General features: G+C 38.4%; 1 protein-coding gene across 1 annotated transcript in view; it reads right to left on the bottom strand.

The window, feature by feature from the left end:
* ABCA4 (ATP binding cassette subfamily A member 4) overlaps window positions 1–24,404 on the bottom strand; it is a 65,024-nt gene that overhangs the window by 15,361 nt on the left and 25,259 nt on the right. The window contains exons 14-32 of the mRNA XM_030279192.4: window positions 22,240–22,462; window positions 20,283–20,504; window positions 18,846–19,050; window positions 16,599–16,697; window positions 15,416–15,637; window positions 12,859–13,036; window positions 11,360–11,491; window positions 10,625–10,764; window positions 9,460–9,597; window positions 9,017–9,204; window positions 7,969–8,059; window positions 7,192–7,397; window positions 6,722–6,770; window positions 5,958–6,199; window positions 5,406–5,530; window positions 4,667–4,765; window positions 3,488–3,677; window positions 1,170–1,264; window positions 240–272 (exon numbers count right to left, since the gene is read on the bottom strand). Coding sequence (XP_030135052.4) covers window positions 240–272; window positions 1,170–1,264; window positions 3,488–3,677; window positions 4,667–4,765; window positions 5,406–5,530; window positions 5,958–6,199; window positions 6,722–6,770; window positions 7,192–7,397; window positions 7,969–8,059; window positions 9,017–9,204; window positions 9,460–9,597; window positions 10,625–10,764; window positions 11,360–11,491; window positions 12,859–13,036; window positions 15,416–15,637; window positions 16,599–16,697; window positions 18,846–19,050; window positions 20,283–20,504; window positions 22,240–22,462 — 2,877 coding nt within the window. The remainder of the gene's footprint in view (window positions 1–239; window positions 273–1,169; window positions 1,265–3,487; window positions 3,678–4,666; window positions 4,766–5,405; window positions 5,531–5,957; window positions 6,200–6,721; window positions 6,771–7,191; window positions 7,398–7,968; window positions 8,060–9,016; window positions 9,205–9,459; window positions 9,598–10,624; window positions 10,765–11,359; window positions 11,492–12,858; window positions 13,037–15,415; window positions 15,638–16,598; window positions 16,698–18,845; window positions 19,051–20,282; window positions 20,505–22,239; window positions 22,463–24,404) is intronic.

The raw sequence follows: 24,404 nt of genomic DNA on the forward strand, positions 1-24,404 counted from the left end.
AGCTCCATTGTGAGCTTCTTGCCTTCATCTCCTGCAGGGAGTTCAAACTAATATAACCCCTTGTCTCTATAAGACCCTTTCTTATCCCCAGCCTATTTCCCACTGAACCCATCTCTTTGTTCTACAGTTTCTGCCACAATTGCCCTTGTCCATTTGCAGAAACATTGTGAGGCCCCCATGGTAAACAGAAATACATTGTTCCTTTATTTACTACCTTAATCTGTGAATTGTTTTCTTACCTCTGCTCATTGACCCAGTATTTACTCTTCAAGCTGAAACAGACAAAGAGAATCCCCTCTCAATATACAGAACCAAAGTCAATGATACGTCAGGCTTAAATAAAAATTAAAGTTGAATTCTTATACTTTGCAGACCTCCAGTCTGCTAGTTATTACTTTGAGTTGTGAGGTTGGCAGGACTTTTGGTATTCCTTGCAGTGTGTTTTTGGCTATTTGTTTTCTGACATGATTCATCTCCAATTCATACAAAGATAAGCAAGGTTCCTGAATCTTGAAGTGACACATACTGGGTTATTCTAATCCATATTTAATTGATTTTAAAAGATGTATTTAAAGCAGTTATGACACGTGCTAAAGGGAATCAGTCAAAGGCAGTCAGCACACAGCTAATATAAAGGGAATTTCAAGAACTCTGCTGGGAACTGAAAAAGCAAGGCCTGAATCAGAGATAATAGGCCGTGGGCACTGCACAGCTCATTACCACACAGGCCAGCTGAGGAGCTATCAGTAGGATGGATGTATCTGTGTGACACTGTCCTTTGGCTGCTCTTTAGCATTTCTGGGAAGCAAGTGATAATTAACTCAGGCAGATAGTCACATTAGGGTGGCTACAGTTCTTCAGGGAGACAAAGTAATATCTCTGCAAGGCAGCTCACCAATGCTGTGCAAAGGCACCATTTTTGTCACCATTAACATGGCATTCCATCAGCACTGACACTTAACTCTGCCTATAAAGGAGTACCTGATTGTACAAATAGTTATGATTGAAAATATTCAACTCTCCTAAAATCAGCCTCTTCTAGTCTTCTAAGAGAAATGGTACTCAAATCTACAGAATACTGTGTCAAATCAGGTGTTATTATTAAATAAGAATTTCATCACCAGGTACAAAATACTACACGTGAAAAAGAAATAGAGATTCATTCCTACCTTCCTTTTATCAAAGTAGGATATGTTTTCACCAGAAAATCTGAAATATTTCTGTGGGTCATATCTTGAAGAATTTCTGTGCTGCGTTGCACTCTCTGGCAAGAAACAAAAAAACTAATCAATTACAATAAAGTTCAGAGTGTCTTAAGCAATTAAGAGTTTGTCAGGAAAACAGAAAAAGTAGTATTGGTTCAGAGAAAATGCTCAGGTTCATAGTATCATTGACAGAGAGTGGGTCAATCACCTGAGGGTCATTTCTAGCCTAAACATCCTTACTTTACTAAGACTTAAGAAGAAATCAGTAAGTTTGTGATGCATGACTCAAAACAGTTGCATGTCACTCTGAAATAGATATTTGCAATGAAGGTCATGGCTGCTCAAGGCTTTTTCTTCAATCTGAAAGTAGGAAACTTCAACTGAGGCTCTAGTTAAAAAAACCCAATCAAACAACAAAAAAGGTTGTTTCCTATTATTAGCACCTTTAGGTAAAAATTAATACAAAAATATTCACCTTCACTAGTACATTAGATAGTTGGAAGGAAATTTTTTTTTAAAGTATGAAAATGATGCCACATGACAACTTTGTTGAGTCTTTTACAAATACAGGATTGCTGTGAAATGCAAGACCTCACACTCCTGAGTTTATCCCAAGTAGAATATATTTTAAGAGGTTCCAGGGCAGCTTCAGATGGCAAAGCTTGCAACCTGAAATCATCTGATAATGACCTAAAAAGTAAGTCTAAGGAACCTTCCAGAAGTTCCTGCATTTGTCCAGGGAGAGTATGACACAGAAGACACATTAGAGATACCCAGCTGATTCTAGATGGGAAAACTGGTAACATCCCCACAGTGCCTTCATTAATTGAGTTATCTATGCTTAAACAATTCTATTGACAATTATTTACACACCACGACTTTCCTGGAGACTCAAGTGAACTGTTTCTTTCTGAGAAGTTATACAAAACTATCATATCTGCAAAATTATCAGGATAATATTATAATGAACACATTTTGTTTAGAGGACTAGAATCCCCACAAATAAAGTAAAAAACTTGCCTCTTGGAATTGAAGTTTTAGACCAAAAGTCTCTGAAATACATTGGCATGCAATCAACAAAATTCAACTTTGTTTGACAGAGATTACCAAGAAATCAGAAATAACTTGGGATGCTGTAAGGTATATAACCTCTATCTTTTTTTTTTTTTTTTTTCATAAATAGGAATTCTACAGATATTTAAAATAACTTAGTTTTGTGGACAGTGATAGAAAAATCAAAGCAAGCTGCATGACTGTTTTCCAGAAGTTGTGTCATGGAAAGTGGTACAGTCACCATCTGTGTTCAAAAATGTTGGGATGCAGTACATGGGGATGGAGTTCAATCGTGAAGATGGCAGTTCTGGGTTAACAGCTGGACTTGAACTTGGAGGTGTTTTTTAATCTAACAATTCTCTGATTCTACGAAAATTAGAAATATTTTAGTCATTTTGCTAGTATGTTCAGCCTGGCAAACAGGAATATTAAAGATGAACAATGCACAAGGTGAGATATTAAATTAGGGAGCTACTACTCTGAGAGTGGCTGCAATTCTGTTTAACTTTTTAGAAAAACATTTATTATATGTAAACACTGACAGGCTGTAATTTCCGTTTGGTCTTCAAAAGAGCAAGCACATTTTATATAGGGCATTACTAAGATCATTCACTGATAGGAGAAGAGGGAATGTAGCTCCGTTTTCCTCCACACAGCATCAGTGGTTATTAAATCACTCATCTTCATGCACATGGATACAAATATTCATTTTGCTAGCTTAAAACATTCCTGATAGCAATTGAACTGAAAGACATGTAAAAATAATAATTTGGGGTTCACTAGAATATTAATTTTCCCATTTGAATGAGAGAACTGCACTCCACTTTTTAAAAATGGTGACATTTTTTTCTTTCTCTTCTTTCCTCTTTCTCCCTCCTGCTCTTCCCTCCTTGAAAGAAAGGCAACCTTCTAAATAGAATTGTTCTCTGGGGCAAAAGAAAATAGATTTTTTAAAATTATGGGACAAATTGTTCAAATTTTTATGATTTTCTTCTACATGAAAAGTTTGCGATTTGGATGAAAACACTAATCAACATTAATTTAAATGGGCAAGCTTTTCCTATGCCTCTGAAACTGAATTCCAAATTCCAGCAAGTCTTGCTCTCTTAAAAAAGAATGTACTGAACTCCTTCCATGTGTATTAGCATGGGCAGGTACTTAGACACTGACCCCTTTTCCAGCACTTGCCATGAAACTTTCTACAAAGATTTATGGCACAAAGACACAACCTGTGGCGGTGGGAGGCCTCCTGCACCTGCAGGGCATTCTGGCAGCATAGTGAGCTTCTTTTGAGTGCTACACTTGCAGGAAGGTGATGGATTTTCAGGGCTCCACTCTTGGCTCAGCAGGAGGCTGCTTAGATTAGGATGGACAGCAGGTGTGCTCCAGGCAGTTGGCATATTATTGCATGGGTAGTTCCTGCGGAGAGGTACAGAGCTTCAAGCTGTGCAGAGATAATGGTTTCACAAATCCACAAAATCACAATGACCAAAGCAAATATTCCCCCCTCAGCCCTCATCCTGTGAGTTTTGAATAAGAACAATGTTTTAGAGTATTTGGTACATATGAATAAATATAATCTCCCCCCACATCTCTGCCAAGTTTACTGCCTTCAGTTTGCAGATAGGACACTGAAGAAACAAGGGCATTGTGTTTGATCCCTTAGTACTGTAAATCTGCAGTGGACATATCTTTGTGAAGAAATTATTATTTTCCTTTCTCATGCAGTATCTTTTTCTTTTTTTAAAGTTTCCCCTTTTTTATGCTATACCAGGGAGAAAAGAGGACAACCAGTGGGATCAAATTGCTGGATATCATGGCTGGGAAAGAATCAGGAGAAAAGTAACAAATGTCAAAGCATTGCAAGCCAGTGACAAATGGCTCCAAAGAAGGACTCACAGAGTAAGCAGGTAGGACAAAAAAGCTGGAGCTCTACTAATGCTGCCCTCACTTCAGAATGAGAACAGTTTCAAATCATAGACACTGTCCTATTGCTACTTCACAATCTGATTGATTGCTGAAGTTATTGCTTCCAAACACACCAATGGGAACTGGAGGAACCTGAAGTGACTCAGACATGGAAAGTGCCAGGGAAGCTGTAAAGATCTGGGCCTGAGGTTACTGATGTACTGACATAAATTTCAAGGTTGCTTAACTCCCAATACCAAGCTGCATGAGCTGGTTTCCAGTCAGTCACATTGAGCACAGTGAATCATTCTTAATCCGGTGGCATTGTTATCTTGCTGTTTGTTTCTTACTTTTGATCCAGTACTATATATAGCCAACAACACATCTGAAGCATTGGCTCTTGTGAAGAGTCAAGGAAATTCATTCTTGTTCCACTACTGAAGTTCCAGTAGAAGTATCCTGCTAGGATCTCATTCAAGAGAAATTATTTAGCAACTTACAAAAGAGGCTGATTCTTCATACAGCGAATTCCAAATCCTGGTTTATTCAAGAAAGCATGAGTAAGGGAGACCATCTGCTCATTGCCAGGCCGTTCATTGCTAAGGGGATAAGATAGGATGTACTTCATAAAATATTTTTTCAAACTATTGTACTGTAATACACATAGCAACTAGAGGAGGACAACCATATGGCAGTACCAACTGCCCCCCTTCAAATGCTGATAATTCAGTTGTTTTATTTATTTGTGTAAAAACCTAGAACATTCTGAGATGGTTGACAGGCTATGGCTCTTTTCTCCTAATACTAAAGCTGACTTCTGACAAAGTCCAATAGCAGCATTCTTCAAAAAAGGCCTGAATCCTCATTACTATTCTCTCAGTGCTGTCACAGTCAGTAAGCAGAAGATGAAAAACGCATTCTGCATTTTTATTTGTGGAGGCCTGGATCTCCTGTTAGATAGGCTATGTAACTTTATAAGTGTTGAGGTCCTGAAATCAGGTAGGAAGAGGAGAATACCAAAGTTAGATATTTGAAAGACTATTTGTTAGATGCACTAACAGTTGTATTCTCCAGGTGCACCAATTTCAAGCTATCTTAAATCTGTTGATTCCAGTGAAGTGAATCTTCTCTTACATCACACAGAATGAGAAAAATCAGTGAGACAGGGCCCCATGATGTTAAACTCTAGGGAGAAAAAGGTGTATGTGTGACAAATGTATTTTAAATGATTGCTCTTACCTGAAGAAAGTAAACTGTTGCCCATACATCCAAGGGTGTAAAGTTAAGGCAGGATATTCTCCAAATGGAGGAATAATGACTGTAAGTACTAGAGACAGCAACACAAAACTAGCAGGGAGAACAACCTGCAGGGAACACAAAAACTTCACCTTAGGTTATTGTATAAACATTGTAGAGTGACACTGGATACACCCCATAAACTGTATAAACAAAGGAAGGACAGCAGCAGTACTCAGATCCAATCTGGTTTAACTCCTGAACATCAACAATTTAATTTACAGTGCTTTTGCTTAAAATTCTGGCTGTCATAGAACTGCATTACATTAAAAATAAAACACTGGGCTAGTAGTGATAGAATCATAAACTTGGTGCAGTTGGTAGACTCCAGGCAGAAAGAAATAAAAGAAGTGGCTAAAGAGTTGGAGTCATAATAGCACATAGTTGGAGTCATTTGCAGAACCTCTACTGCTTTCCATAGGGCCATTGTTGCTGGAAAGACAGTGTTGAGAATGTTGTGGGAAAGAACCTAGAGCAGCACAAGTCAGTCAATACCTGTGCTAGGAAGTCCTTGTGGCTGCGGGAGGCGTGGTGGAAGCGTTTGATGAGCAGCGCTTTGATCTGCTGATGTACAAGCTGAAAGCCTTTATACTGTCGGGACCCTCTGCCTTCATTTTGGTCTCCTGGTCTGCCTACTGGCATTTGAGAAGCATCATTAGTTTTCAGGGCAGTTTGTTCAGCTGGTTTGTTCTCAGTAGGAGTTTTGCCAAGAGCAGAACCATTTCCTTGAGTATCTCCTAGGTTAAGATGAGAAGCATCAGAGAAGACACTTTATCTTCCATACATGAAGTAGCACAGATATTTTAATGAGGTCCAGATTTTACCAACCATATATATTCTATCTCCATATTGCTTTAATTATGACTGTTGCACTGTGGTTGTATTTAGTGACATCATATAGGTTAACTCTCCTCTTACTCAGCAGGATGATCAGTGTAATCATCTATTAGTTTATGGACTAATAGTCAGCAAAGTACTTTTTATACAGCTACTAAAACCATTGACATCTGGGTGCTTGACACTCCACTTTTATTTGCATAGTTAAGAACCTCATCCAATCTAAATAGAAGTCTTTCTGCTGACTTAATCTTTATTTTTCAGGTATGATGTCAGGCCCTAAAACCAGATATTTGCTGACCAAATTTATTTTGTCAAGAACACATAAAATACTGAAAGTTCTGAAACTCCTCTTTACAGACATTCAGAATAAAAAGCGGTCTCAAGAAAAGTTAATCAAATATGGATTTGTGGATCTATACCTGTTTTTTGCATTTCAGAGTTAGCTTCTGCTGTGACCTTTAGGAAAACCTGCCACAGAGAAATACATTTTCTGGTTAGGAGAAGAATAGCTACAGTAACCTGACCTTCAGAACACAATACATTATCCTTCAATATAAAAGAAGAAAATTCGGATACCTTTTGAGTACTTCGTATTATCATCAATAATCAGAGGTCTCTTATTAAATACCTCAGAAAATAAATGAATGAACAAAGATACCAAAAAAAAGGGATGCATTTCAAGCTAATCAGTCAGGCTTCGCAAGGCTACAATGGATTAAGGATTGGATCCTTTCTCCTTTCTCTAGGCCCTTCTGAGTGTGCCACAACTTATGGGACTAGATTTTGAAGGACACTGTAGGAATTAGGAATTAAATGTTTAAGAACAGGAATAGTCTCAGTAAACATTTTGGTGCTTATGATGAGGTCAGGAGGTATTTTAATCTGTTACCTCTTCAAGTGGTGTGTCTGAAACTCCAAAACTGCTGAGTCCCAAGTCATCCAGTGTTTCTTCCAGTTCTCTGAAGAGACTGGCATAAGATCGTTGTTTAAAGTTTTTACTGGGCAAAAGATAAATGAGTTCCTGACCAATGCTTTCAATTAATTTTGCTTCTGGGATATGATGGTGGATTACTTCTGCTAGCTCATTTAAATCTCCTGTGGGGAGTGAAAAGAGTGTTCATAGAATGAATATTTAACCATATTAAGCATGATTTCAATAGCTATTGTTTGCACTAAAAGGGTACTGTTCTATTACATAACTTACAGATACCTCAGTTAATTCTGCACTAGACTGGGCTATGTTGCTAATTATGCTTTGGAATTATGTAGAAGGAAACAATTTCAGGTTTGTTAATAAAGCACAACTAAATTTTCAGGAATATCTACTTAAATGCTTATCTTATGCAGAAAAGCCAAAATTACTTTTTCTTCTGTGAAAGTCTATTTCCTTGCTGTAGATATGCCTCAGAAAATTACACAAAAACTCAACACCATACTTGTAAAGCATACAAACTTCCAGTTCATCATCTGTACCTGAGACCATATATACAAAAAAGGTAAGCAAAACCACCAAGAACCCTTATTAAATTCACTTTACAATAGAATACAAATGTTAGACACAAGGACCAAAGAAGTGGGCCTTGGCAGCATTGATCTTTAAGACAAGATTGCAGCATAATAGGAGACATAGCTGTGTGCTGGAATGCTCAACCATCTTGCATCTTACCATCCAGTTCCATCTCTGGAGCTCCTTCTTCACCCCCGTGCACACAGCTGGAGCAGGAGCAGGAGCACTGAGATCCACAGCTACAAAATGACTAGCATGAACAAGCAAGAGATAAAAAATTATTAAAGTGCTTCAGTTACTCAAAACAGGATGTAAAGGCTGTCAATATTTGAACAGCTTGAGTCAATGAAAAATATGTCATATCCAGAGCGTCCTGAACATACTATACTGAAAATCATCTGAAGACTGGATTAAGCAATGCAGAAAACATAAATCCATCTGCACAAATTAGTTCTAAACTACATACAAAATACCTGGGGGAATGCAATCAGCAGGGGCCATGAGTGTTCAGATGGTGTTGCTACTAGGACTGGAAGCACTATGTTAACAGTAAGCACCCAGAACCCTACGTTCCAAGCTGCGAGAGGCCGGTTCAGCTATGGATAAATGTAGACTTTTCTAGGGTCTGAGCTACTTACCAAACTACCTGATGTTTAAAATCAATGTACTGCAAAAGCAATAATTAGAAAGACCTGCATATGGGCAAAGGCAACTCGAGAGCTGGAGTTGCTCAGCCTGGCAACTCCAGGGAGAGCTTAGAGACCCTCCAGCACCTAAAGAGGGCTACAAATGAACTGGATAGGGGCTTCTTACAAGCATGTAGCGATAGGATAAGGGGGCATGGCTTTAAACTGAAAAGGGGTAGATTTAGATTAGCTATTAGGAGGAAATTCTATACTGTGAGGGCACCAGAACAGGTTACTCAGAGATGCTGTGGATGCCCCACCCTGGAGGTGTTCAAGGCCAGGCTGGATGGGGTTTGACCAACCTGGTCTAGTGGAAAGTGCCCTGCCCACAGCATGGGGGGTTGGAACTAGATGATCCTTAAGGTCCCTTCCAACCCAAACCATGCTAATATGATATTCATAATTATATAATCATATGATTAACTGCAGTTTTGGACATAGTGAAAAGCAGCACTTAAGTGCTTTTTACCTTAGTGCAGTGCAAGTATTACTCAGATTACACGTACTACATTCATACTTACTGTAGCCCTTCCCATTTTTGTGGTTCTCATTTTACGAACAAGGGTGAGATAAAAGCCAGAGCCAAAACAGTTCTTTAGGAATACAGGAGAGCCTGAGCAGAAGAGTTTCCCTTGAGATATGATGGCTACTCTGTCTCCAAGGATGTCTGCCTCATCCATATGATGGGTTGACAGGATAATAGTTCTGCCTAGAAGGAACAAGGAGGAATGTTCAAGGCATGGACTCTCTTTGGAACTTCAAACTGTGTTTAGCTTTTTGGCAATTATTTGTCTGCACCAAAGACAGTCCCAGGTTTTCCACAACCATTCTGTTCAAAGAATCTTGTTTGCTTGTATTCATATACCACTTCATGACAGTTTACACAGCAGGCATGTACTGCAACTATGACAAGTTTAAAAAATCCCACTAAAAATCAAATAGTTTCTACTCTCAAATCTCTTACCTGGGCGATATTTCAGCAGAAGATCCCAGATAGATCGCCTGGAATATGGATCAACTCCAGAAGTGGGCTCATCCAAGACTACCACTTTTGCTTCACCCACAAAAGCAATGGCAACAGACAGTTTCCTTTGCATTCCACCTGCCAGAGGACAAACATAGCCAGGAGTGTAAGACAAGTTATATAAGTCATGGGGATATAATTAAAATTGCTTTTTGGTATGGGGACAAACTGCTACAAGTAAAATGAAACCCGTCTTAAGACACATATCTGCAAAGATAAACTAATAGTAAATTTTCTTCTGAAATTCAAACCAGATATATATATTATATATATAAAAACACATATATAATATATTTTATATATATATATATATAAATAGTAAATATTTTCCATCTACACATTACATTTTCTGCTTCTTGCCTGAAGCAAAAGCAGGAAGCTATGAGGTTTTCATCTTCTGTCCTGAAACAAACCTTCTTTTTTTTTTTGTAGTTGCAATCAGGACAAAGTAGTGTAAGAACAGACAACTGTTTATTCAAATCAGACTTTGGATATGAAAGTGAGAGTTATTAAAATACACTATGTGTATTTGAACCTTCAGAGTGGAAGAAACTACTCCTACCAAATAATACTGCCCCACTGTATGGAGCACTGATCCATACAGTGGGGCAGAATGATAGTATAGTATTTCATTTGCCTTGAAATAATAGGAGGTTTTGTTTTGTTTTATTTGTTATATTAACCGATTTATATATTTATATATTTATATATTTATATATTTATATATTTATTTATTTAAAACTAATAGCTTCAAGTATATTTGAATTTGTTGCATATTTATAAGACACAGAAGCTTTAGGGACACGTTGTACTAGCTTTACTATTTGTACAGTCCCATTTACTCTTTGAAAAGAAAGCATCCACCCAGTGTGCATTGATGTGTCAGAATATGGCCTCAAATATGTAACTTGACCAATAACTACCCAAAGGCCAGGTAGGATGGGGCTGTGAGCAACCTAGTCTAGCAGAAGGTGTTCCTGGCTATGACAGGCAGCTTGAACTAGATAAACTTTAACCTCCCTTCCAACCAAAACAATTCCATGATTCTATGAGAGACAAAGAAAAGGCAGAAGGACAAAACATCTTAGAAAATTCCTGTGGGCACCTGACAAATTCTGAGCTTCTTCATTTCTTTTATGGGTGAGGCCCATGTCTTCCAGCATTGTTTCCAGCTCTTGCTCAGCTTCTTCCCTGGATCTTCCTTTCAGTTGAGAATAAAACAAGATGTGCTCTGCTACAGTAAGGCTGTGACATCAGACAAAAAGGCAAGAAGGCACGTTAAATGAATAAACTGTTTTTATTCCCAAGCAGCAATAAATTCACTCTAGCTTTATCTTGCTAAAGGAAGAGAGGTTGCGTTACCCTAAAAGACCTTCTTTGGGATCAACATACCTCACTTGCAGGTTATAGTCTCTTTGCCTTTTCAAAGCAGAACCTGTTACTAAAAGAACAGGTATAGCAGGCATCAAACCATCCATTTATGGGAATAAAATGGATGAGAGTCTGCTGTTGAGATGAACACAAACTAATGGAAGTGAAGCTGGAAATCACCAGAGAAAGCAGTAAGTGGTTGAGTGGTAGTAAGAAATAGGCATAAAGATATCCTGCTACTGCACGGTCAATTCAGATTTTTTTTCTTTAGTGGTTCTAAATTGTAGTGCATGAACCTCCAGTATAATTCCTGCTAACCTACGCTATTACAGAAAACACCAGGAACATTGTTATTTTCCTAAGAAACTTTGCTCCCAGTGAAATGCTGCAGGAGATTTCTCCTGCTCTGGGGATTATCACACATGTAGACTGGGATGCTTCTCCTTGAAGCCAGTACAGTGACACTTACTGATTGAATAGGATGTTGTGCTGAGGGCACATCCCTAATCTGTGCCGAATGGAGTCCATGTGAGTCTGGATGTCCAGGCCACCAACCAGCACAGTTCCAGACGTGGGTGGGAAGAGGCCTGTCAGTATCGACCTGGGAAAACAAAATGAGGAAATTCCCCCTCTCCTATCTCTCTGTGCTAGATAAGGAAGCTACATTACATGATTCCACTAGATGGAGCATGATGACTTCTTACAATAGGCCTTGATGAAACAACCCCAGTGAAAAGCATGTATGTAAGTACTTTTGATCTGCTACAGAGAATCTGATGGATCTGCTAATGTAATTTTTGATACAACTGTCTATATGGTTCTGGCTTCCATCAAGAAACTGTTTTAGTTCAGCATGTTATATCACCGCTACATATAAATGGGTCTAAAATGAAGCTCAGTAGGATGAAAAAAGAATAATGGTTTGAGGTCTCTGGCCTTCCTGACTCATGCCCTAAATCTTTATTTTCTGTAAACTACAAGACCAAATGTTATGTTGTAAATGGGTGAAATCTCTCAATAGATTTGGTAAATAGCTAAATTTGGTAAATAGGTAAATCTCTTATAAATTTGGTAAATAGGTAAATATCTTAATAGATTTGGGTGACTAGTGGATTTTTCAGTTTAAAAAAATTCAAAGTAATAAAAAATTTTGTTTTTATCAGAAGAATAAACCCCCTCAAATTTACAAAACATTTCAGCAGATGAGGATGCTTTTATTTTGGGTTGAAGATATTCCTTTTGAAACAATTAAAAAAATTATAAGGCAATTTAAAGTGCCTTTGAAATAATTTTTTTTTAATTGAAAAGCCCTAAAGTATTCTGCCAAGAAAAGTAATAATGAAACACATTAAATTCTTTCAATATTTGATGATCTTGTCACAGCTTTATAAAAGGATTTGTTCACCAATTAATCCTATTTTGCCAAATAAGGTTCTGTATAAAGAAAAATAAACATCCTTGAAGTTCAGCTTCCTGGGATGCTAGGTTTCTAGGACATTTTAATCTGGACATGGATCTTGCATGCATGTAGCCATTTTATTTAAAGAGGGCCTGTATTTTACACTCCATTGCACACAGACCAATAGATGTGACTGACCTAGAGCCAGTCAGAGAAAGCAAGAACATGTAGAATGTAGTAGCTTGCAAGTTCTTTCTTTCATCCAGAAAATCCTTCTCTTTCTTCACCTATGGTAGTTTAGCCATGGGAAATGAATTCTGGGGGAGAGAATCGCTTCATTTTCTCTGGACTTTCACTTGTTTGCATCATGCATGATTCCCTCCCAGGGCTTTCGCTAATCCAGAATACTTTCTTTATGCCTAGGGGCAGCATTTCCCTGTCTGGAAAAGGCCTAATGTTGTGTGTCAAGCCAGCTGCAGGGGTGGTAGGGAGACAAGGGAAGAGTGAAAAGAGTGCCCCAGCTATACAGCACTACCCTGGATTTGCTTCTTCTAAAACAAGATACTTACATAGTAGTTGTCTTTCCTGCTCCATTGTGACCGAGGAAGGCTGTGATCTGACCCTCATAAAAAGTAATATTTATCCCATCTACTGCTGGTTTGGGCCTGTTTGCAAAAATCTTCACCAGGTTCTGAATGCACACTCCTGGAATCAATCCTGTTGGCTCGGGCTCAAAGAAGGTATTTACTTGAAAGACAAGAAATCAAAAATGAAAACAGAATCAAAGCACCTGTTTTAATCCTAGTTCTGATGATGACAACACATACCCAGAAGTGCAGAAGCAATAGCACATACCCAGCATAATACAGCATCATATTCCAGGGCCAGATTCTCCAAGACACACCAGTACAAATCTAAGGCCAGATTCCTAATTGCAGTGCAATTTATTTAGATTCACCCTCATATCTATGGCAGGAGAAGCAGAGCCCAGAACTGTGGTGGTCTGTGGAGAGGTAACTCATTGGACCAGGGGAAACTGAACATGCTTTCTGTTCTCATTGTGTAGCAGGAAGATTATTTGGAATTGTTTTTTGGAAATACTTAGATAGGCTGAGAGATTACATTAAACAAGCAGCAGGTTGCCTTTCTAGCTAGGCTGAAATCTGCCATTCAAATAATCTGCCCAGCTGTGCATTCTTTGACCATGATGCTTAAAAAACCTCCCCCAAACACAAACAAAACACAACAACAAAAAAATTTGCCTTTAATCCTGGTAGGTGAAATTTACACCATTGCTGAGACCAGGTCAAGATTGAGATAGTACCTAACATGAGCACTACATGAGATGGCTTTCTCTCAGGATTAAAAATGCATTATTGCAAATAGCACCATCAAGACCTTTTATTGCACCAGCTTCTAGACAAAACAAACTTCCTTTGAAGTAAATTAAGCCCTTGGGCAATGTGAATTATGGGAGTTGAGAAACGGAAACTAAAGACCCTGTCCACTTTTGTTTACACAGAGTGCTTTAGCCTTTGTAAGAAGGCTTATTTTGCAATTGCAGTTTACTTAAATTGTTTAGTACCCAGCAGGCCTGTGTGGAGAGCAGCCAATGCAAAGCTGGGTGAAACCAGCCCCACATCCACCAGTGGCTTTTGTGACTATCATTATTATCACTAACAGGACTCAGGAAAAAGTTCCAAATTTGTGTATATGAGAGAGCTGTGTATATTACAGAACAGTTGCAATAATCAATATAGAATGGGTAGCACTATTTTAGATAAAATTATGTTTGTTAGTAATTTTTCTTTTGACTTGTGAAAAGAATCTAGGTTTCCATTTACCTTGCTGGGACAAATAGAATCATCTCTGTATTCATAAAAGTTCACATGAAATCTGCTAGATAGTTATCCATATACTGGCAATTGAGGCACCTTCCTTAGTTTTATATGTATCATAATCTTCGATCATATTTGAGTCTTGTCTGCAAGACTCACTGACAAGTAGTGAGGCAAATCCTCTGATGATCTCCCCCAGTATCTGCTTTGCATCACCTGAAGGACACTGGTTGAGCCCCCTTTTTTTTGTGATACATATTTCTCCATTTTGATTCTATATCCTCATTGTCATTGAACTGTACTAGGTCTGCTCTTGGCTTCTCCTCTTGCTTCCCAGTTCCTGGGTGGCTGAAAGGGAAGACAGGCTTTTTTTGTGCAGTGACAGGCAGAAAGCCCTTCCTTTGTGGCCATGGAGCAGTTGGAACCTGGGAACCAAGGAGTAAAGCACCAAAAAGATAAGGCAGTACTAAGAGAAGATTGGCTGAAATAACCTTTAACCTCTGCCTGTCTTTTTCCTTTGAAGTCCTGTCCTGTTTCCATTCACCCTGAATGCATGTTTTCAGTGCCTACGTGAAGGAGCTCTGATGACCCCACTTTTATCTCTTGCTTTTCAAGAGTCAGAAAAGGCTCAGAGATGCCTGTAGCAGTTGCTTGTGCTACAGAATCCACATGCATTCCTCTGAGCATCTCATACAGAAAACTCCTCTGGCTCACCACAAAAGAAGACATTGGGGCTTAAAAACAAGACAGGTCATTCAGGAATTCTTACGTGATGGCTAATGTCAGCATCAGAAAAGGCTGCAGACAGACACACGGAGCACTTCAGATAAATCCCTTTGAAACCAAACTTTTCCTACTGAAGCAAAAAAAAAAAAGAGGGGTGGGACTAAGAGGGAAGAACATTCTCCTCAGTGTATTTTTATTGAAGTCATGGCTCTGTTTAATTTTAAAGAGTCAAAGTATGTGTCTCTGAGGCTTGCCTCAGCAGGAAAACAAACTTGCCAAAGAAACAGCCTGCATTTGTGTGATTAAAAAAAAAGTTAAGGAGCTCTTCTGGAAGCCAGCTGTCTTAAGTGTGGTGGCTAAAATATTCTAAGGGATGATGAATGTGGAAGAATAAATAAGCGTCAGTGTCTCTCTTGTGCTCAGCTCTGGCAGTTACATGCTCTCACCTACTGGGCCCCTACTAGCTCTTGTAGCTTGTCTCCAATCACTGCTATGTCTAGTTTGGTATGAAGTACAATGAGTATAGTATCTCAGAAGTACTCAGGTTGCTCTCTCTCCTTACTATTAATTTCATCTTTGTCCTGGACATCTGTCTTAGGCTTCCCCTGCTCGCCGGGTTCTTTTTCTCGTTTGTGTTTACATTGTTTGTTTTTACCATCCTTCTTCCCCTGGCCGTCACTCTTTTCTTCTGTTTTTTCAGGTTCTTCAGATTTATTTGTGTTGCATTCATTTTTTTCCCTTTCCGTGGTCTTCTGATCCACCCCTTCTGACTCTGGACATTTCTCTATAGAAACCAAAAGTAATCAAGATTTAATTACCAAAAATTTAATAACCTCATATCTCTAGAGGTATTTTGCTGAAAAGGAAATAATCCTAAGCCTTGAGCTTTTCAAGGGCTTTGTAGAAGAGAGGATGAAATAACAATCAGTACAATCAAGCTACTTGAGATAATAACAGAATAATTTAGATCGGAAATTACTTTCAAAGACTTCCTGTTCAATCCTCAAAAAATATGGCCAATTCATATCATGGCAACTATCACCAAAGATAGAGATTTCACAACCTTTATGAACAACCTGTTACAGTGTTCTAAATACCGTTATAATAAATACTTTTTTCCTTATATTGAATCTGAATTCCTTTTTTCAAGCTTATATCCATTGTCTCTCATCTTTCCACTAGACACATCTGAGAAGTCTAGCTCTTCTGAGCTTTCTCTCTTTAGGCTGAGCAGACCCAGCTCTCTCAGCATCTTGTATGTAACACGCTCCAGCTCCTAATCAACTTGCTGGCACTTTACTGAGCCTATTCACTTTGGTACAAGGGTGGCATAGATTATGATCTTGCTTACAAACAAAAAGTAAAGAGACTTAAATTAGTGTCAAACTATATAGAAAAGAGTCAGGTTTAGAAAAGTAGGGAACCTAAGTGTAAGGTTAACATTTCATGGATCCTGTACTGAGCAGTAAGAACTCTGTGAATGTCTAAAAAGGTGTGGGTTACAGAGTGAGGATTTGATGCTGCTTGTTAAGCCAGACCTTAAAGGCTCTCAGATGGAACAGTGATTCACCTCTAATGACTCTAATGATAGCACTGCCACTCCAAGTTCAAAGGCACTTGCCAAGACTCCCAGTGTTGGCAGTCTCTCACCTTTGCAGCATGCCAGATAATGGAAATATTACACAGTCACCTTTAAACAAATCAGTGAAGTTATTTCTAAAAACCAAAGTTTTAAAAGAACTCACCATCAGCAGTTGCTGTTTTCTCAGCTTCTGGGCTTCTGGAGCCAAGCCAATAGGATTCCAGCACAGGGAAATACCAAGGCTGTGGTAACCCATAGTCCCCTAAAACAAAAGTAAGTAGGTAAAGTGCACTTCATAACCCCATTCCACAGTAGGCACAAATTCATCTAAGCAGTTCTAGTGTTGCATATCAGAAGGTCAAACCATGTACCAAGTAGGTGACAGAACAGATTTTGTTCACAGATTTTTTTATTTTTCTTTTGGACAGCAGTAAAATATTCAGAAAATGTGATGTGACTTGCCTTACCTTGTCTTAAGTAGAAAGTTGTTTAATTGCAGAATGAAGCTATTCCCTGAATCCTTACCAACTAGGCAGCAGCTCACTGCTTAAGGTGGGATCCTAGCCTCACTCAGGGACTTTCTTTTAATGCCCACTTAACAGTTGAGGCTTGACATGACTGAAAAGCTTTTTAAATTTACACATATTACCTTGGGACTGAATTTACAACTGGTAGTGAGAAAAGACACTCTGACTTATTTCAGCACACAGCCTTTCAGGACAAGTGACAACAGTGTAAACCTATTCTTAAACAAAAATGGGCTTTTTTAGTTACAGGTTAATTCAGTTTGGATAAGAGACAGCACAATAACATTACCAGTTCTTGGCAGGTCATATCAGAGTTACTGGAAGTCTATACTGCTTTCCTGGATCATATTGATTTATAGAATGCAAGAATTTGAGCTTCTATGTTTAAAACTGGCATCTTTGTGAACCCAGATGTTATTTGCCTTGTGTTACTTATTCAAGAGGATCTGTGATACTCATAAAAAGTTGGTCAGTTTTATTAATTGAAAACCACTGCTTATGAAAGTGCTTACTTCTGAAGTAACAGTGTTACTACCTGTGTTTCAGCCAACCACTTGTACTCCTATTCATGCACAGAAATTCTCAGTCTGCATTCACAAACAGTCTGCCTTGTTATGGACTGGATTATTCCCCTCTGAAACTGGTGGCTAAAACAACAGCTTCTCATTCAGGATGAATGCAAACCCAAGTGAAATTTGTTATGGAGCAAAATGCTTGAATAGCCAAAGGGCCATTGTGCCAATGAATGGCTGGTTTCAGAGCAGACTTGAGCAGGACTAGAACCATAGGGTTCAAAGAATTATCCAGGGAATTCCTGTAGTAACCTCAAATAGTTTAGCATTAATTTGGCAGGGCTGCATATGTGTGACAGAGAAATGCTATGAGAAATTCTACAGAAAGAGAGTAGCAGAAAGACAAGACAGCAAATATTGAGATCAAGTGAAGCTACTAACTAGAACCCCCCAAAGATGCTACTTTTGTGTAAAGTGCTAACAGAAAAAATGTATCTATTAATGAAGCAATTTCTATTGTTTAATTCCCGCTATGTTCATGCAAATAGTCAATTGTCCACTCTTCTTTAAACAGAGTTGTGAAAAAGAAAAAGAGAAAAAGAAAGATAAAGAGAAAAAGAAAAAGCAGTCTGCCAAGAACATCTTCTGGAACTGGTTCACATGCAGGAGTAATAAACTGATAACAAGAAAGCTCACTTGCTCGTACAGCATAAGATCGGCAGTTAATATATTGTAACAATATTCAATATGAAGCAAGATAACCATTTAAACTAGAAGGACAAATCATTTTTTCACACAGTAGGTTTCAGAATCTTGTAATTGACACCAAAGAAAATCCTTTTGTGACTTTGTACTAGAATAATGATTTCCATTTAGAAATAAAATAAATCCACACAGGAACTTACACAATTAACACAGCATGTGTCTTAGGAAACAGTACCATCCTTTAAGAAACAGTTTGCATAATGTGACCAAAGTATATATGTGAATTAGAACTATCAAATCTATATTTTTAAAAATTTAAAGGAATCTCACAGAAATGGTTGAAACTTTTCAAAGGAAAAGTATGTACCCAAATTGGATTTTAACAGATGATGTTTTTATAGATTTATTTTCTATTTAATTTATAAAACAGGACTAGAAATCACATCTTCCTTTTTTCTCTTCTTTCTTTATTCTTTTCAGGAATATAACAGGAGAGAGGAAAAAGGAAAGGAGAAAAGTGGAAATCCTTAATAAACCAGTAGTGGTAAACTGGATAAGATTCCTAGTCTACAAGGTCAAACACCCTGTTTCTGCCAGTGAAATATGCAGAGACTGATCAGACTAACACAGTTTGCAGCAACTATCACTACTTTGTATCTGGCGTACCTGGAAAAACGTTATCGAGATACCAAGAAAGAATTCCATAGAGAAAAGCATCAAAAACCATCATGTTAATGGAAAACAGAAAACTATATTCATCTCCTTCCAAGGGACTGGTTCTGATGTTACCCCACTGTAGGCCAAGACCTTGTTCTTCATAGCGTGACAAGTATTCTGTACCAAACCCAAAAGCTACTTGAGAAAGCAAACTCTGGAATAAAGGGAAAAAAAAAAAACATTCAGCCCTTACAGAGGGACACTTCGCAAAAAAAAAAAACAAAAACCCAAAAAATAAGCAAACAAACCACCACCATAAGAAGAAAACAAAAAACCTGAAACAAACAAACAAAAAAAACCCCCTTTTAGGGACTGGACTTTAAAACTTGCCTAACAAATGACATGAGAAAAGTGGTTTCACTTTTATATTGGCCTGTAATATTTAATTTCCTGCAATTCTAACCAGTATTTAGCTATAATAGACTGAATTCAACCTTGGTGTACTTTCTTTAACTACTAGGTAATCTTCACAGATATTTTTTTCTCTTCATTAATGTCTGCTTGGAAAATACTATAGGTGCATCTAGAATTTACAGCATACACCATTAACTATCTAGGTGAAACAAGGTATTTCCTGAGTGTATGAGGCAGGGCCACTACAAGTAACATGACAGAAAGTACACCAGATGATCAGGATATGGAAAACCATAACTGCTTCCCCTGTCACGTCTGCTAGCTGATTCTAACACAAAAACCTAATAAACCAGTAGTTTATACTTCGTTTATAACTTAATACACTTAGTTTCACCTTTGGAAGTCTTTTGTTTTCTTTTTAATTTTTCCTTATATTTCCTAGTGCAAGATGAGAAGACAGTTCCTTTACCTATGGTGTTAGAATGCTTGGTAAAAATGGGGAGACTGGACTCAAAACACCCGCTCTCCTTCCTGATTCATTGGGCAACAAAAAATCAATCTGAGTAACTTTGTAAGATCATGGCTCCATCTCAAGAAACAGCAAGAACTTTCCAGCTCCCCTGACTTGTTAAGTATCTTACCTAAAATGGAAGAGAACCAACAAGGAAGCACTGCATGGAGAATGTCTACAACTCATTAGATGAATGATATTTCTCAGAACTTTGGCGCTGGGATTCAATTATTAATGTTATGGTTCAGGTAAAGAAGGAATGTGAAACTGAGGTCTTCTTATCCTCAGACATAGGGTGTTAGTAGGTTACAGCACATGAAAAAGATAACTGTCCCCATTTTGTGGACTGCCTTCATATTTATTAAACATACCAGAAGCTGGATTTGCTTTGATTTACAAGGAAATATTCAAAACATTTAAAACAGCAAAAGCCAAGAGGAAGAGGCGTGCAATACTTTGTGATTCACATATGCACTGTGAGAAGGGGAGCAGAGATGCCATGGAACCAGTGAAAGGCTTACTGCTAGGATCTTCAGATTAACAGTCAGACGGTCTTGCCAGACGAAGCAGACGATGTGGGGCAGGTACAAGGTGAAGTAGATGACTCCACTGCAGGCAGCTGCCAGATTTGCTTTGGAGAAGAAGGTGCTGAACAAGAAACACTGCATTATGGTGGCTGTGGTGAATGTCAGCAGGAATAGAAAGAATAGAAATGGATTGCTATAATGTAGCACTTGTCCATGCTGTAAGCAAAAGGAAAACAGAAAAATTTACAAGTAATGCTGCTTTCTAGAAGCTAACAGATAAAGAGTAATAAGCCAGTCTTACCTAATATGACTTCTAACTCTCCCAGGTATTAGTTTCAACAGCTGAAGTCGCTACAATAACAAATCCTTCATCTAACTTTATCCCTGTTCTTGGATTGTGACTTCAGGTTAGTAAAACAGAATGAACAAAATTCATAAGTGAGTGAAAACAGACATGCTGCCCCTGTCTTAACAAGTAAATGATTCCAAGCAAGATCTGCCCCCTTGGAAACTCATGCATTTTAAATAAAACAATTTTAAATATTACAGTAAACTTTCATTTATCTCTTCACACCATCCCCTTAATCCACTTGCTTGATGTACAGAAAAGACAATGTAAGGAAGTGCTATAAAACACATCTTTAAAAAACCCACAATAAAACTAAAGGCAAATTATAAAGCTTCTGCACCTGGATGTTATTCAACCAGAAGCATATCACATCTGAGGAATCCAAGTGCAATTTCTAAGAGATCCTTGTTATTAACTGACCCACTGGGTGAACTTTTATTGACCTTTCTTCATTAGAGCTTTTTGTGGATTAAACACTCCCTCTCAAGAAGAACAGGGACTGCTGCCAGTTATCTATGTAGTGTTTAAAACCAGTGTTGAGACCAATTTATTAGGTCAGTTTATATAATCCTTAAATAGGTCTTTCAGGCTATAAGTAGGTCCCAGCATGGTTGCAACATCCCACTGAGCCTTAGAGACTGATTTCTTTATCAACAGGGATGCAATGTCTCATAAGAATGTATTTACAAAGGTGCCTCACACTGGCATAGTGAAATATGGGAAAGAAAGTGAATTACAGGTACAAGCACATTCCTCTCTGATATTAATTACCTCCTGATTTTTAATTAAACCAGTGTAGCAAATAAAGCGAGCTTTCTCTGTCCACCCAAGCTGCAATGGAAACACCAGGAACTACAACTCATCAGGAAATGCTGATAATACAGAGCAGCTTGAACCCTAACTATGTATTTTTACCAATACCAGCTCCCCACATCAGAAAAGATGCAAGGGCATTCTTCCTTATCAAAATGCTATAAATTTATATGATAAAATATAGCAGCAAGCTCTCAATATTAAGCTTGATTCTCAGGTAGTGGAGACAAAAGGTAGTCCTCAGAGACAACATCTGAACTGTCCTGAAAAGTTATAAAAATTACAGTAATTCTGAATCACTGGTGCAAAAGGTGGGTTTTTTTTTTTTTTTAGGTTTTACTGGAAGTTCTGTTCTTGCAGTCTCTTTTTCCATTGAAATAGCTGCACAGTTTCTAAGCAGACAAGCACTGCATATTAAAAATTAATCACATATAGTGAATTACAAGATTAAAATTCTGCAAATTATTATCTCTTTGATTTAAAACAACACTTATTATTTATTGGGAAATCTGCATCTGCCTACAGAAAATATGACATACAGAGTAACCAGCCCGATGTATTTTCTATGAGGGATCTCACAATAAATATTTACTAGTGCATTTATTGTTCTGTCTCTGTCAAGTGCTGATGCTGTTATGAGATCTTAGAAGAATGTGCCTGCTACATGCTGTGATCAAAACAGGCCTCCACCATTCACAACTCCCTGTCAATGGCTACTATTCTTTCTCAACAGCAAACTGGTTTCAGGAGTGCAAACACAAGAGTGAGTTTGAGAATAGCTGTTCTTACCATAATCAGAGCTGTGAGGAGGAGTGTGCTCACAGCCATCATGGAAAAGCTGTCTAGGAACCAAGTGCACCAAATCACACCGTTGGTTATGCCCCTGTTCTTCATAGCCTCTCTCAGACGCATTTCTTTCTCCAGCACTATACTCTTCACAGTCATGGAGACTGAATATATCCAAGCTAGCACCATGAAGATGGGAAAGGCGCGGTTTAAGGTGATCATGAAGCTATCAAAGCAAGAAGGAATAAATTAAATTTAGGTAAAACAGAGAAATACTAGATGAAAAGCAAAATGAAAAGGAAAAGGAGTGGGGAAGAGTGCTTTAATTAAGTACAGAACTGTAAATTTTCAGTCCAAACATCAATAGCATGTCACTAGTAATCTTCATAAGCATCCTAAATATTAATAAAGTAATGGTTTCTGCATTCCCATGAGACAAATGAATGTCATTTCTATTTTAAAAAGAGGTTCTAAGGGTTATTGAAGGCTACAAAATTTTTGGTGCCTCATGAAAATACATCTCTCTTCACAGTGAATTTCCATAATGCCTTTACTATGATCCACAAAGAATATTTTAAGACATATGTTAATGTTAACAATATAGGAGTGTCACTGTCTTTCTGTGATTCACTGACAAGAGAAATAAACAAATGAGTCATTAAAAGCATCATATGCTGCCAACAAGGCTGCTGAAATTCCTACAAATCATGAGTCAGGGTATTGGATCTAGCTGAGATAGAGTTAACTTTCCCCTAGGAGCCCCCACAGTGCTGGGCTTTGCATGAATAGCTAGAAAGGTGTTGATAATACTCCAGTGTTTTGCCTACTGCTGAGCAGTGCTGGCACAGCATCTGAACTGTTTTTCCAGCATTCCCACTTTACCACTAGGCAGCGGGGGCAGAATCTTGGGAGGGGAGACAACCAGTACCACTGATCCAAACTGACAAAAGGGATATTCCATATTGTAAAATCTAAGAAAAAGGAGGAGAAAGTGCAGGGTATTTGATATTTTCAACACTTGTCTTCCAAAGCAACTGCTATGCATGATGAATCCCTGTTTCCCAGGAAACAGCTGGACATTGCTGGATGGGAAATAGTGAATGAATCTTTGGGTTATTTTTCGTCTTAGCTTTAGCAAAGTGCCTTATCTTGACCTATGAGTTGTTTTCCATCTTAATTTCTTCTCCCTTCTTGCTGAGGAAGAACGTGATAGAGAGGCTTGGTGGGCACCTGGCATGCAGTCATGGCCAACTCACCACACCCCTTGGCACGCAGTGAAGGCTGAGCCAGAGGCAGTTTTCCATTAAGCATGCTATAGTTACAGGAGTTATTAAGCAAGGTCCTGTGCAGGACACAGTTTGTCAGCTGCACTGTTAATCTTCATTTTGCTGAGTCTGGGAACACATTAACATAAACAATGTCTCCCTGGCATTGATGGCCTTGCTGTGCTGGGAGAGTTATCTTGTGAAGAAGATGAGGGAACACATCTCCCTCTCCCTAGTAAAGATTGATGTGGATGGTTTTATTATTCAGGCTCCCAGGGTACATGTTCATCCTTATGTGAGCTGTTTAATACTACTAATTAACACTGCTACGTATTGTGGGGTTTGGGGAATTCAGTGTTGATTGTTTAAAGGCCAAAAGCTCATAGTTGCTAAGGGCAAGGAGCAAGAAATTTTCAGCTTCCTAAGTCTCAGCCCTATAAAACTATGTTTTTGCAACATGCTATCAAAGCTATGTCAGTTTCAAAACAAAGGGAAAATCTTCACTTTGTCACTAAAACATTCCGAAAAGCAATCTGGTCTGGAGAAACAAACCCATGCTTTTGTGATATGGCCTGGGGCACACTGAGTTTTGCCTGCTGGTGGACACATGTAACCAGCACCAGGCCATGCACAGCACAGCCTACAGGTTACCATGAGGCTGCATGTGCCTCACTTAAGTAGGATCTCTGCAGAGGCCATCACTGAGTTTGGATATCAGCCCAGAAATGCATGTGGCTACTGCAGGCGTCAGAAAACTTTTGCAAAGATGGGGTTTCTGCCTCTGCAATATTCTCAGTGGAGAAAAAATGGACAGCAGGCTTGCCAGAGTGATGTTTTCTCATATCAACACATAATGAGTGATGGAAATAGCAGGTCAATTTATGTGTCTGCAATTTGCTTTTA

Source organism: Taeniopygia guttata, chromosome 8 (genome assembly GCF_048771995.1).
Source record: "Taeniopygia guttata chromosome 8, bTaeGut7.mat, whole genome shotgun sequence".
Lineage (NCBI taxonomy): Eukaryota > Metazoa > Chordata > Aves > Passeriformes > Estrildidae > Taeniopygia > Taeniopygia guttata.